The 11,736-nt window shown below is 33.9% G+C and overlaps 2 protein-coding genes across 3 annotated transcripts; both read left to right on the top strand.

Annotated features, from left to right (window-relative positions):
- Positions 1-950: 950 nt before the first annotated feature.
- Positions 951-5,345, top strand: LOC120272443 (kinesin-like protein KIN-7F). Of its 2 annotated transcripts, none has more exons than XM_039279265.1 (14): positions 951-1,078; positions 1,414-1,649; positions 1,722-1,811; positions 1,906-2,006; positions 2,077-2,190; positions 2,274-2,355; positions 2,442-2,509; positions 2,587-2,652; positions 2,739-2,863; positions 2,953-3,289; positions 3,370-3,456; positions 3,535-4,347; positions 4,421-4,746; positions 4,850-5,345. In XM_039279265.1, the coding sequence occupies exons 2-14, from the start codon at positions 1,433-1,435 to the stop codon at positions 5,157-5,159; spliced, it is 2,736 nt and encodes a 911-aa protein (XP_039135199.1). In that variant the 5' UTR covers positions 951-1,078; positions 1,414-1,432; the 3' UTR covers positions 5,160-5,345. The 2 variants fall into 2 exon arrangements, with proteins under 2 accessions (XP_039135199.1, XP_039135200.1); XM_039279266.1 differs by having other exon boundaries at positions 958-1,073.
- Positions 5,346-5,603: 258 nt separating this feature from the next.
- On the top strand, positions 5,604-6,644 carry LOC120272251. The gene has a single exon (XM_039279015.1). It carries the CDS (start codon positions 5,604-5,606, stop codon positions 6,642-6,644), a length of 1,041 nt encoding a protein of 346 aa, XP_039134949.1.
- The last annotated feature ends 5,092 nt before the right edge of the window (positions 6,645-11,736 follow it).

Raw genomic sequence — 11,736 nt, 5'->3', positions numbered from 1 at the left:
CCATCATTTTTACAAACAAAAAGTTATTTTATTATCATCATTATTATTTAATAAAAATACTTTGTTTAATAAACCAAGAAAGGTTGCCTATATATATATATATATATATATATAACACAAGTAATTAAAACTAAATACAAAATAGGGTGGTAAATTACACCGTAAATAAAAGAGAGGCTGAATAAAATAAGCAAGAAAGAGATAGCTAGTGATAATAAACTAAAAGAAGACACTAATACTGAAGAAGAAAACACTTTAGTCTGTTCTAGAATTGGTCTCAATGCTATGAACTATATATAGAAATGGTGGCATCATTTGTTGTAAAGATTGAGACCTCCAACTTCAATTTTACAGAGTTAAAAAAAAGTTAAAAGCATAATCTCCAATGCATTACTTATGAAACATATATAATGACAATGTTATATACAAACAAAATACAAAATAAACATACACATTGAAGAAGATGGCATGGTCACACACATCACATGCAATGGTGGTCCAAAACTTTGACAATCTAATAAATGTCTTTCCTTTCCACATCATCCCATTTTTTCAAATGAGGAGGTGGAATTTCATTCATTCATTAAATCATTCATTAATTGATGTATATATCATATAATTCAAATCCAAACCATACCATTCATTCATTCATTCAGAAAAAAAAAAATGTAAAAGAAGAAGAAAAACTAGTTTATTTTGCTCCAACCAACAACCGACAGTTTTCGCGCCATGACAACCTTCCTTCTTTGTCACCCCCTTAAAAAAGCAGTTGATATTCTCACTCCCTCTTTTTTAAAATATTTTTTCTCCTCTCTCCCTCCCTCTCTCTATTTCTAATTTTATTTATATCCTCCACTCCTCTCTGTCATGATGCATTAAATTGGAAAACTGGTGTGTTAGTTATCATCTTGAGAACTAGATCCACCTTCAAATGTTCAAAGTTATAGATATCAATAGACACAGAGGAGAAAGAGGAGGAGAAGGAGAAGGAGAAGAGTTGATATTATTTCTCTTTTCTCTTCTCTTCTCTTCTCTTTTCTAATGAATTCTCACTGCTCAAGTATCAAAAACAAGTAAGGTAATGCATTCATTCTGTTTTGGATTTTTTTTTTTTATTTAATATAATGCCATGAAGAAAAATCCAACCCAAAAGTTGTATTTTTCCTATTTGTTTATGTCTTTGAGAAGAAAATGCTAAGAAGAAGAAGAAGAAGAAGATTAGAAGAAGGAGAGCATGTTCTTGTTCTGTAGATTAGATAGTTTAATATTCAAAGAATATGAATTCTTATTGTTTTGTTTGTTGTTCTTGGATTTGTTTAATCACAAGACCAATCATAGTCCATGTGATGTTTTTCTTTCTTGTTTGAAGAAGGATAAATTCATTGATTGATTAATTCCATGTTGTGAATGTAGTTAGTTAGGTGTGAAAAAAATGGGGGCCATTGGAGAAGATGAGCTTGCAAAATGGGAGAAGATGGCCGGAGTTGGAGACGAAGAGAGAATTCTGGTTTCGGTGAGAGTTAGACCTCTTAACTCGATAGAAATCTCTCGAAACGATCCTGTCGATTGGGAATGTATCAATAACACATCCATTATTCATCGAAATGGCATTTCCGATCGAACTTTGCCACCGTCTACCTATTCTTTTGGTATGTATGTCTCTTCTTCATTTCTTCAATCTAATTTGCATGTCATTCATTTCTTGTTATTGGATTAAATAGATAGAGTGTTTGGACAAGAATGCACAACTAGGCAAGTGTATGAAGATGCCGCAAAAGGTGTTGTTCTTTCGGTTATTAATGGTATCAATTGTGAGTGTCTTCTTCTCTCCTTTATATCGATTCACCATTTTTTTCGATCTCTATAAATGCTTGTTTTTATGTCTAATGTTTTTTTTTTTCTCAGCAAGTATATTTGCATATGGGCAAACAAGCAGTGGAAAAACATATACAATGACCGGAATAACAGAGTACAGTGTTTCAGATATATATGACTACATTGAGAAGGTTAGCTACTGAAATTTATTTGGTTATTTTACTGTCATTTCTTTGTTTCATATGATTGTTTTGATTGTAGCATGAAGAACGGGAATTCGTCATGAAATTTTCGGCTATTGAGATTTATAATGAAGCTGTAAGAGATTTGCTAAGCAGTGATCCTAGTCCATTGAGATTGCTCGATGATCCAGAGGTATTAAATAAATTAAAAGTTAACTTGATTTATGTTTTCAGTGATCAATTTGTGGTTAAAATTGTGAGTTTTTTTGTTTCTAGAGAGGAACAATTGTCGATAAACTTACTGAAGAAACATTACGAGACCGGGAACATCTCAAGGAATTGCTTTCGGTTTGTGAAGGTGCAATGCGAGGAGGAGTTGTTTAATTATTACTGAAATGAAGTTGAATTTTGTTGCCATTCTTAGTTGTTAAAACTTTGTTTCAGCTCAAAGACAAATTGGAGAGACATCATTGAATGAAATGAGCTCAAGATCTCATCAAATACTCAGACTCGTATGTCATAATCGATCGAACAAATTAATTTAATCATAGATTAAACAGATGATAATTTTGTTGATGGATTTCTGCAGACAATTGAAAGTACTGCAAGGCAATTTTTCGGCGGAGAGAACTTCAGTAGTCTTGCAGCGAGTGTGGTAATTATTATCAATATTAGTTACGAGTCATTTTTATCGATCGAATATAATGTGATTTAAAGAAAAAATTGGATTAAATTCTGCAGAATTTTGTCGATCTTGCGGGAAGTGAGCGTGCATCTCAGGCTTTATCTGCTGGCACTAGACTTAAAGAAGGTTGCCATATAAACAGAAGCTTGTTGACACTTGGAACTGTAATTCGGAAACTAAGGTTGTTCGATTAAGCTGAACTTTTGGTCTATCTAGCATTTGATGTAATGCATTGCATACTAAAATTACTGTTTTATTGGGTGAATGAAGTAAGGGACGAAACGGGCACATACCATATCGAGATTCAAAGCTAACACGCATATTGCAATCATCATTAGGCGGTAATGGTCGAACCGCCATCATTTGCACTATGAGTCCGGCGCGAAGCCACATCGAGCAATCCCGAAACACATTACTATTTGCTACTTGTGCAAAGGAGGTTGCAACAAGTGCACAAGTCAATGTAGTTATGTCTGATAAAGCATTGGTTCGGCATTTGCAGAAAGAGCTTGCAAGATTAGAAAGTGAGCTTCGTTCTCCGAATTCAGCTCCCAAATCTTCACATCATTCCGAAGCGATTAAAGAAAGAGATGCTAGGATCACAAAGGTAATTAAAAAAATTAATAAATAAGCAATGTTTCTATTGTTCAAAGTCTAGTGTGATGTTTATTTTTCGTATGGTTTTAGATGGAGAAGGAGATAAAACAGTTGATTGAGCAGCGAGATCTTGCTCAGTCTCGACTCGATGAAATGCTTCTAGCAACAAGAGATTGGGTACTCATTCTGCTTAAATTATGACAGATTTTTTTTTTCATTTCTTTTGTATGTTTACTATAATCTGTGCCAATGTAGGATCAAGTTAGCCAACACTCGACATCAAATGCACAAAACACATACGATGATGTGATTTCGATCTCTGAAAATTCAGGTATGGGACATCAAAGCCAAGATTTCAGTGTCATTAGTTTTGAGTCATCATTTGGGAGCCAAAACTGCAAAGAGATTCAGTTAGAGCAATCAAAAACACAAGAAGAAGAAGAAGAAGTGCATTCAGTATCTTCAAAGTACAATGCTGAACTTGTTCATGATGATCATCAAAAAACAAAGAAGAAATCTCGAGACGAATACGGAGATTTTGACGAGCTTTGTAAGGAAGTTCAGTGCATTGAAATGGAAGACAACAAGAGAATCAATCTCTTGTTAACAGATGAAACTGAATTCTTAGTGCCTCTGAGAAGTGTTGATTTTACTGAAATTGAGCAACAACAAGAAGTTCAAGTTCAAGTTCGAGATCAAGGTCAGTATTTGATTGAAAAAGTTAATGAATCATCACCATTTGAAGAGTTGAAGAATCTGAAAACAAATGAAGAAGAAGTACCTCCAGTGAAATCAACAACTATGGTACTAAGTAGAAGTATGAGTTGCAGAGCAAAATTGATGAATAATAGCTGCTCAAATTCTCCAACATTTATCGACAAAATAGAACCAAGTCCATATGTGAAAGAAAGAAGACAGAGTGCATTAGAATTCAATATTGAGCTTGAAAATTTTCAAGAACCCAAGAGCAAATATAATGAAATTCCAAAGACTGTTTCTGAAGAAGATTTAACAAGCATCTCCGGATTCGTTGATAGTCTCAAAGCAATGGCTCAAATTCATTGTCAGGTACATTATTAGATCATTACTTTATATGAATTGCAACATTAATCTAATTCGTATTCTCTATTTTTTGTTGTAGGAAAAAGAAAGAACGATTAGCGAAGACATTGGAATGAAGAAAACGGTGAGAGATGTTTGCTTACAAGCGGTGATTAGTCCTTGTGAATCGCCTTCTCGATGGCCGATTGAATTTGAAAAGAAACAACAAGAGATAATAGAACTTTGGCATGCTTGCCATGTTTCATTGATTCACAGGACTTACTTCTTCTTACTATTTAAAGGCGATCCAGCAGATTCGATCTACTTGGAAGTTGAACAAAGAAGGCTTTCATTTCTGAAGAACACAATCAACTACAACAACAACACATCAACTGACAATAAGCAGCAGATCACACTTGCATCAAGGTACATCAATTACTGTTTCATTAAATGCAATACATGATAATTAAAAAAAAAAAATCAGAAGGAATTAAGTGTGTACTTATAATTGAAATTCGATGATGAACAGCCTGAAAAATATTCGTCGGGAAAGGGAGATGCTAAGTCGGCAAATGCAGAAAAGAATGACAACTATGGAAAGAGAAGAATTGTACTCAAAATGGGGAATTTCGCTGGAATCAAAAAGGAGGAGACTGCAGTTAGCCAAAAAATTATGGTCTGAAACTAATAACATTGAACATGTTAAAGAGAGTGCGGCAATTGTCGCGAAACTTATCGGTCTTTTAGAGCCGGAACATGCACTGAAAGAGATGTTCGGTCTTAGTTTCGCGCCGCAGTTAACTCACCGGAGATCTTTCAGCTGGAAGAATGGAAAATGAATTCATTCAAATCAATAACAAGTCATTGAATTAATTGAGACTTTGTATTCTTTTCATCTGATTCTTAATTTCTTTCTCAGTTGTATGTATGTATAATGTATGTATAGAGTTCATGTTTGAAACTTCGAAGAGATTAACTACAACGTGTCAACATGATGATGTATAACATTTGTAATCTTTTTTCTTCTTCTTTTGTCTAATGGATTGAATGTGTTTGTTTTTAGTTCTTTGTTTGTTTTCTTTTGACTTTGAATGAGTTTGCTTTTGGTTGCAAACATTGAATAGTTCAACATCATTAATTAATTTAATTGGAACTTATGTGCATGTGGTATGACCCCAAAATATATATATATATATATATATATATTTTAATCTCAAGATAAAGTGGAAAACAATCTGGAATGGTTCAATAAGGCCCTGCTGGGGAAATGGTGGTGGAAGTTCATGACGGACCCTAATTGGAATGGTGCGGAGGTGATTCAATTTAATTATGGGTTATCTCGATCGAATCTTTGGCCTAATCAATCTGGAAGAATCTCCTTCTTTTGGAAAGGGGTGTTGAGCTGTCTTCCGGCTTTAAGGAGTTGTCTCTCCCACAAAATCTCTACAGGCAAGGAGACATTCTTTTGGAGAGACTGCTGGATCAACGGTGTCGCCCCTATGCATCTTTGGCCTGTCGAGTACAGTGAGTGCCGCCACACTAATAGCACTATCTATGAGCTTAGACACTTATTGGAGGAGCAGCCGTTCATCGACAATGAATTCGTCAGAATGTGTTCTATTGGTGTTCAGACAGCGGATAGTCACTCAAGAGACATTAAGAGTTGGAGACTTACTGGAAATGGGATTTTCTCGGTCAAATCCTTCTATAATCTTTTAATTGATGGAGGACTCAGATGCCCGATCTCACGATTCTTCTGGAGAAATTGGTGTCCTAGAAAAATCAATCTATTTAACTGGCTTGTGTGGCAAAACAGAATCCTTTCGTTGGAGAACTTAGCTCGAAGGAGATGTAACAGATTACCTACTGCTACGTGCGTCATGTGTAACGGCGGGATTGAAACGGTCGACCACTTGTTTATCCACTGCTCCTATGCCAATCTTGTCTGGGATTACTTCATCAGAATCCTTCGTCTTCCACAGTTACCGTTATCGATTCAGGATCTTTGGGGTCGGTGGAGATATGGTTTGCACTCGGAGAGGAGGGCCTTTGGGGACTTAGTGGCGAAAGCAATAATTTGGAATCTTTGGATAGCTAGGAATGATTGCATTTTCAATGCCAATATTTTGCATGCTCAATGTCTCATTGTGAAAATTGACCGTATGCTTGTATCTTGGTACTCTTCTCTCACAGATGGACCAAAGTTGAAGTTGGAGGAGGATTTCAACACTGTCAGACGAAGCTTAGAGTTCCTTGGCCCTCGTGTGAAGGCATTCGAGGAGACCCGGTCTTCTGAGGAGACGCTCGACCCTAGCACCGGCTAGTCTTAGTGTTTTGTTCATGGCTTTTTGGGGGTAGATGGCCCCGGCTTGGTTGTTCTTTTTTTCTCACTCATCACGTCTAGTGGTTCGAGTCTCGTACTTTTCTATCTTATTAATGCACTCGTGGTTTATCCACTTTTTCAAAAAGTGGAAAACAAAGTGTGAATTGTTATAATCTTAACTCTTCTTTTATAAGAAGTAATAATATATATTTTTATTTTTTGTGTTTGGTGAAAGTCAATATCACAAGAAAATTCCTGATGTTTCACACAAAACATTCAGGTAATACAGTTATGAACTTATGATACTTCAATAAATATTTCTTTCAAAAGATGAAAATATTAATAAATTTTGGCGGAGGAATAAACATACTACCATGAATTAAAAAAATTGGAAAAATGACTTATAAGTCTCTGAAAGTTTCAAAACATTCAAAACAGACCTTCTGATATTTAAATTTGCTAAACAGTCCATACTTTTTGTGACAGTTTATTTTTCAATTCATGCAATTTACTCTGTTAGTTTATTCAATCTTACAACATATATTTTCCGCTTAAAATGTATAGTTTTTGTTTAACATTGTGTGTTTTCGTGTAGCTACATAAGTTTTCACTTAATATATAGGACATTTATATGACCTTTCTATTTAATATATGACTTTTTCACTTAATATTATCTGTTTCCGCTTAAAAAGCTAAGAGACATTTCTGTCAATGTCAGTGACCTTTATGCCAGAAATACAGAAAAGTACACTTTCTGAAGAAGGAAGGACTTATTGGGAATACACTACCATCTGTGAATAAGTGAAATTTGGAGGGAATTTTACAGTATTTCCTGTAAAAAAAAAGGATATATTTGATAATTAAAAAAAACATAGGTAAATTTATAAAAATGGTCAACTATTAGATAGTTCAATGGTATAAAACAAGAGTGCAAGGGGAGGGTAAGGGTTCGAATCCTTCTCCGACAATATTGTTTCTGTACTGTTCGTGCAATATTGGGTCCATTACTATTCATTAATATTGTTCCTAACCCGGGTAAGGATCTTAATCCCTCTATAGTTATAGAAGGGGATTTTTGTAAGAGAGCCATAAGTCATTTTAATTGATACATGTTATAACCAGTTTTTACTATATTTATAGTTAGTCCAGCACTGTAGTTTTTTAGCCCAACACTATAGCAGCTGGTTACTGTAGCAACATGAATTCTTCATTAATTCCTTCTTCTTTCCTTCTTCCTCATTCTTTATTTCTTTCGGCCGAGCACATAAACCCTAGAGAATTTTTCCGGCAACCATCATTGGCGAATCAAAACACCAAACTTCTTCCTCTCTTACTCCTGAATTCGGTAAGGCTTCGATCCAAGGTTTTTCTTCTGTATTTCTCTCGTTCTTCTTTGTTTTTGGAAATCTTTAAAAACCTAGAAATACACCATGGATTGCGTTGGTTATATGCTCAAATCGAAGCCAATGTCATTGTTACTCATTTGTGTGCATGTTTGTAAAGAAATTTCTTGGTTAGATATTGTAAATCATGACAAAACCTTTGTGTTAAGGTTAGGGATGGCAATAATACCCAAACCCGACCCGACCTGACCCGAGCTTGACGGGTAAAACCCGATTTGGCCGGGTTTCGGGTCGGGTTCGGGTAAAACCCAACTTGTATGAAACGGGTGTGGGTGCGGGTATGGGAATTCTAATACCCGACCCGTACCCGAACCTGTACCCGACCCGAAATTAAAATTACTAAAATATTTATATAATATATATACATATATATATATACTAATATGTTCTACAACTTAACAATTTAGGGTTTTTTTTTTCATCTTTGTTTAATCTTGTAATTTTATAATAATTTTATTTTATTTTATAAAAAAATTATAATTACTTTTAAGTTATTTTTTTAATATTGGGGCGGGGTAGTTATACCCGCGGGTACCCAATTACCCGTCTGGTGCGGGAGTGGGTTGGGGGTTTTTAAAACCCATCGGGTTTGAGTTCGTGTATACTAGCGGGGTAGCGGGTACAGGTACGGGTATGGTAAAACCCACACCCGACCCAATCCATTGCCATCCCTAGTTAGGGTCGGTTTTACTGTAGTAATATTGTAGCACCGGTGAACTTTAGTTGTTTCTTTGATTTCTTTAGATTAAAGTGAAGCTCAAACCCTTAGGAATTCATTGGTAACCTTTACACCTAGCTTTGAGCCAACCCTAGGATCCATTTAGGGTTGTTTGTTAGAGAAACTTATGGTTTCTTTATTTGATTTATTTTTTGTGCTAATTCTTGTTGATGTTTTGTTGTGCTTTGGCAAAGAGGTGAAGCTGTGGCTCGAGGCAAGAAACTAGCAGAGGATTAGTATTTGAGGAAGTGAAATCATCTAAGTTGTGAGTGAGATTGTTTATGCATAATTTTACTAGGAGAATACATATAGTTATATTTTATTGTTTGAGCTAAGTTTTATTGGCTTCTATACTTAGATCGAGGTCTTAATTGATTTAAAATGAGTTTATTTATTGATGTTTCATACTTGAAAAATGTTGATGTTCAAGAGAAAAAATTTTAGAATGTTATTTGCTTTGTAAGTTGTGAATTGTTTGGCTTTACAAAACTTTGATTATGCTTCACATTCATCATATCCATAGAAAAATGACAGTAATTTTGATTATTTATTATTAATTATTGCCCTGGTTATAGTCTTCTCGTTGTGAGATGCATGTTTGTATTACTTGATTGGTGACATCCTACTGCAGTTGGCGGTTTTAACGGCCAGTCTGTTGAGGTGGTGTGGAAGACTGACAGACTTATTTTTGGTCCAGTTCAAGTAGAAGAATAGAGCCCTGACTAGATGTTCATCGGGAAGCATGTGCCACGACACGGTGGACCGATGGGTCAACGTTAAGAACATGAGTTTCTTGATGACTCTGAACCTAGCCGTGGCCACGACGATGGTTTAGAGAGGTTTCTAGACCATGTTGCATTTCTTTTGTAGTGTCATATGAAATTTGTGGTTTTGGCGGTGAGTATTGTGTTTTATAGATTTTGAGACTCATATTATATAGTTTGTTATATATATATATATATATATATACACACACGTGGAACTGTTATGATCTATTTGCATTATTATAAAAGCTTGGTTTGATGTTTAACTTGTTTTAAAGTATAAACCTTGTGTTTGACATTTCGTGGTTTTATTGTTGTAAAACCCTAGTTGGGCTAAAAAGCTTTCTTGACACTATCTTTTGTTATATTGTGTATTTATGTGTGGTAGTGAAGCTGTGTGCTAACCCACTTACTGAGTGACTTAGGTTATTCACCCCTCTTTTCTCTTCCCAGGCTTTTGCAGGCAGTAGCTAGTGTGGTAGTGAAGTTGTGTGCTAGACTAGACATCCACTGTCTGTTTTTATTCAGTACCAAGTTCATGTATATTATCCTTGAGCATGCATATGTTGTATTAGAGCATGGATCCATTATTGTGTTTAAAAATCTTGATGCATGATTTGTATGTTTGTCTAATTTATTGGATACTTTGTTGAACTTGTGATCAGTGCATTTCTTAACTCTGTTATCAGGTAATGTTGTCAATGCTTTCCTTGCGTACCTTTGAACTTTTTATTTTACATATATACTCTGTTCAGGGTTGTTGGTTTTAGGTATTTTGTCAGTCTTGCGGTGACTCAAGGGTTGAGTGGTGGGGTATCCCTCCTTGGGTTGTCGCTGTAGTTATCACATCCCAGGGCCCGCGGGTCGGGGTATGACAATGCATCTCCATACCTATATATCTTTCTTACAATCTCTTAAATGAGAAGCGTCTGTCGTCTATTTATAAAAAAAAATAAAAGAATGAAAATATTTAGAAACTAAGAAGTAATCAACATCAGTTAATTATATAAATATTTAAACAAGTAGAGCTTTGATTGTGAAAGGGAAAATATAAAATCCATTGAGTAAGACATTGAATAAGTAATCTTTGAAAAGTATTGAGATAAACCCTAATTACTTGGAGAGTTCATATGAACACTTGATTGATTAAAAAAGAAATTTTAGTCTTCTAAGGCACGTGGAGACTCATTATTCTTCCTTTTTAATAATGTACGTTGAATGAGTGCAAGGTTGTCATTTCTTTTAAAAAAGAAAATGCTTTATTATTATTATTATTATTATTATTATTATTATTATTATTATATGTTATAATATATTAGTATTAATAATGAAATAATGGAGAGAATTATTAATGCTTAAATAATCACTATGGTTTAGTGTTAAACTAGTTTAAAGACTGAATTTTTTGTAAGACCTATAAATAACATTAATTTATTATTTATTTTTTACAATAATATATGGAAACTTTTATTTTGTGAACATGATGATTCAAATGAGGATATTTCTATAGGGTCATTTTTGGAATTTAATGAAGATATGGTCCCCAATCTTTTCAACTTGTGCATTATAGAGAAAATGTCATTTTCTCTTGTGGTGCCTTTGTATATTTATTTTTGAAAATGATGCCATTTTGATGTAGTATTGAAAACATTTTTCTTATTTAATATGTTATTTTTATTTATTTATACCATGTTAATTAAAAGATAATTACTCATATTCATTATTTTTTTTTTAAATTTTTTCTTCGCCAGTATTTTACATTGCTATATGCGCTTGTTTATCAAAAATTTATTGACACAATAAACAATTTATGTTTATATTCAAATATCAATATTTTACTTTTTTTTTCCTAAATACACAGTTTGTTATATGATAATATATATATATATATATATATTGAAAAGGTTATATGATAATATATACTTACTATGATTTTGAATTTATTTTTTTAAAATTAAATAACACAGTGGATAAAAGCCAACAAATGATAAGCCGCCGGAGTCCCATGTAAGAGGTTAGGAGGTCAAATTCATTCTCATGCATAGTGAATAATATAAATAGTGATTTGTCTTATATCAAAATAAAATAAAATTGGTTCATATTAAAGTTGACAAAATTATTTTTTAATATATATATTTCTAGTTTCAGATCCTCAGTTTTTAAAATGTTTATTTCACTTAATGGTTTCGTTCTAATTCACTTTCTCTT

Source organism: Dioscorea cayenensis, chromosome 11, assembly GCF_009730915.1.
Source record: "Dioscorea cayenensis subsp. rotundata cultivar TDr96_F1 chromosome 11, TDr96_F1_v2_PseudoChromosome.rev07_lg8_w22 25.fasta, whole genome shotgun sequence".
NCBI classification, from domain to species: domain Eukaryota; kingdom Viridiplantae; phylum Streptophyta; class Magnoliopsida; order Dioscoreales; family Dioscoreaceae; genus Dioscorea; species Dioscorea cayenensis.
Note: the sequence above shows the minus strand (reverse complement) of the source record. Positions and strands in the feature narration are given on the sequence as shown.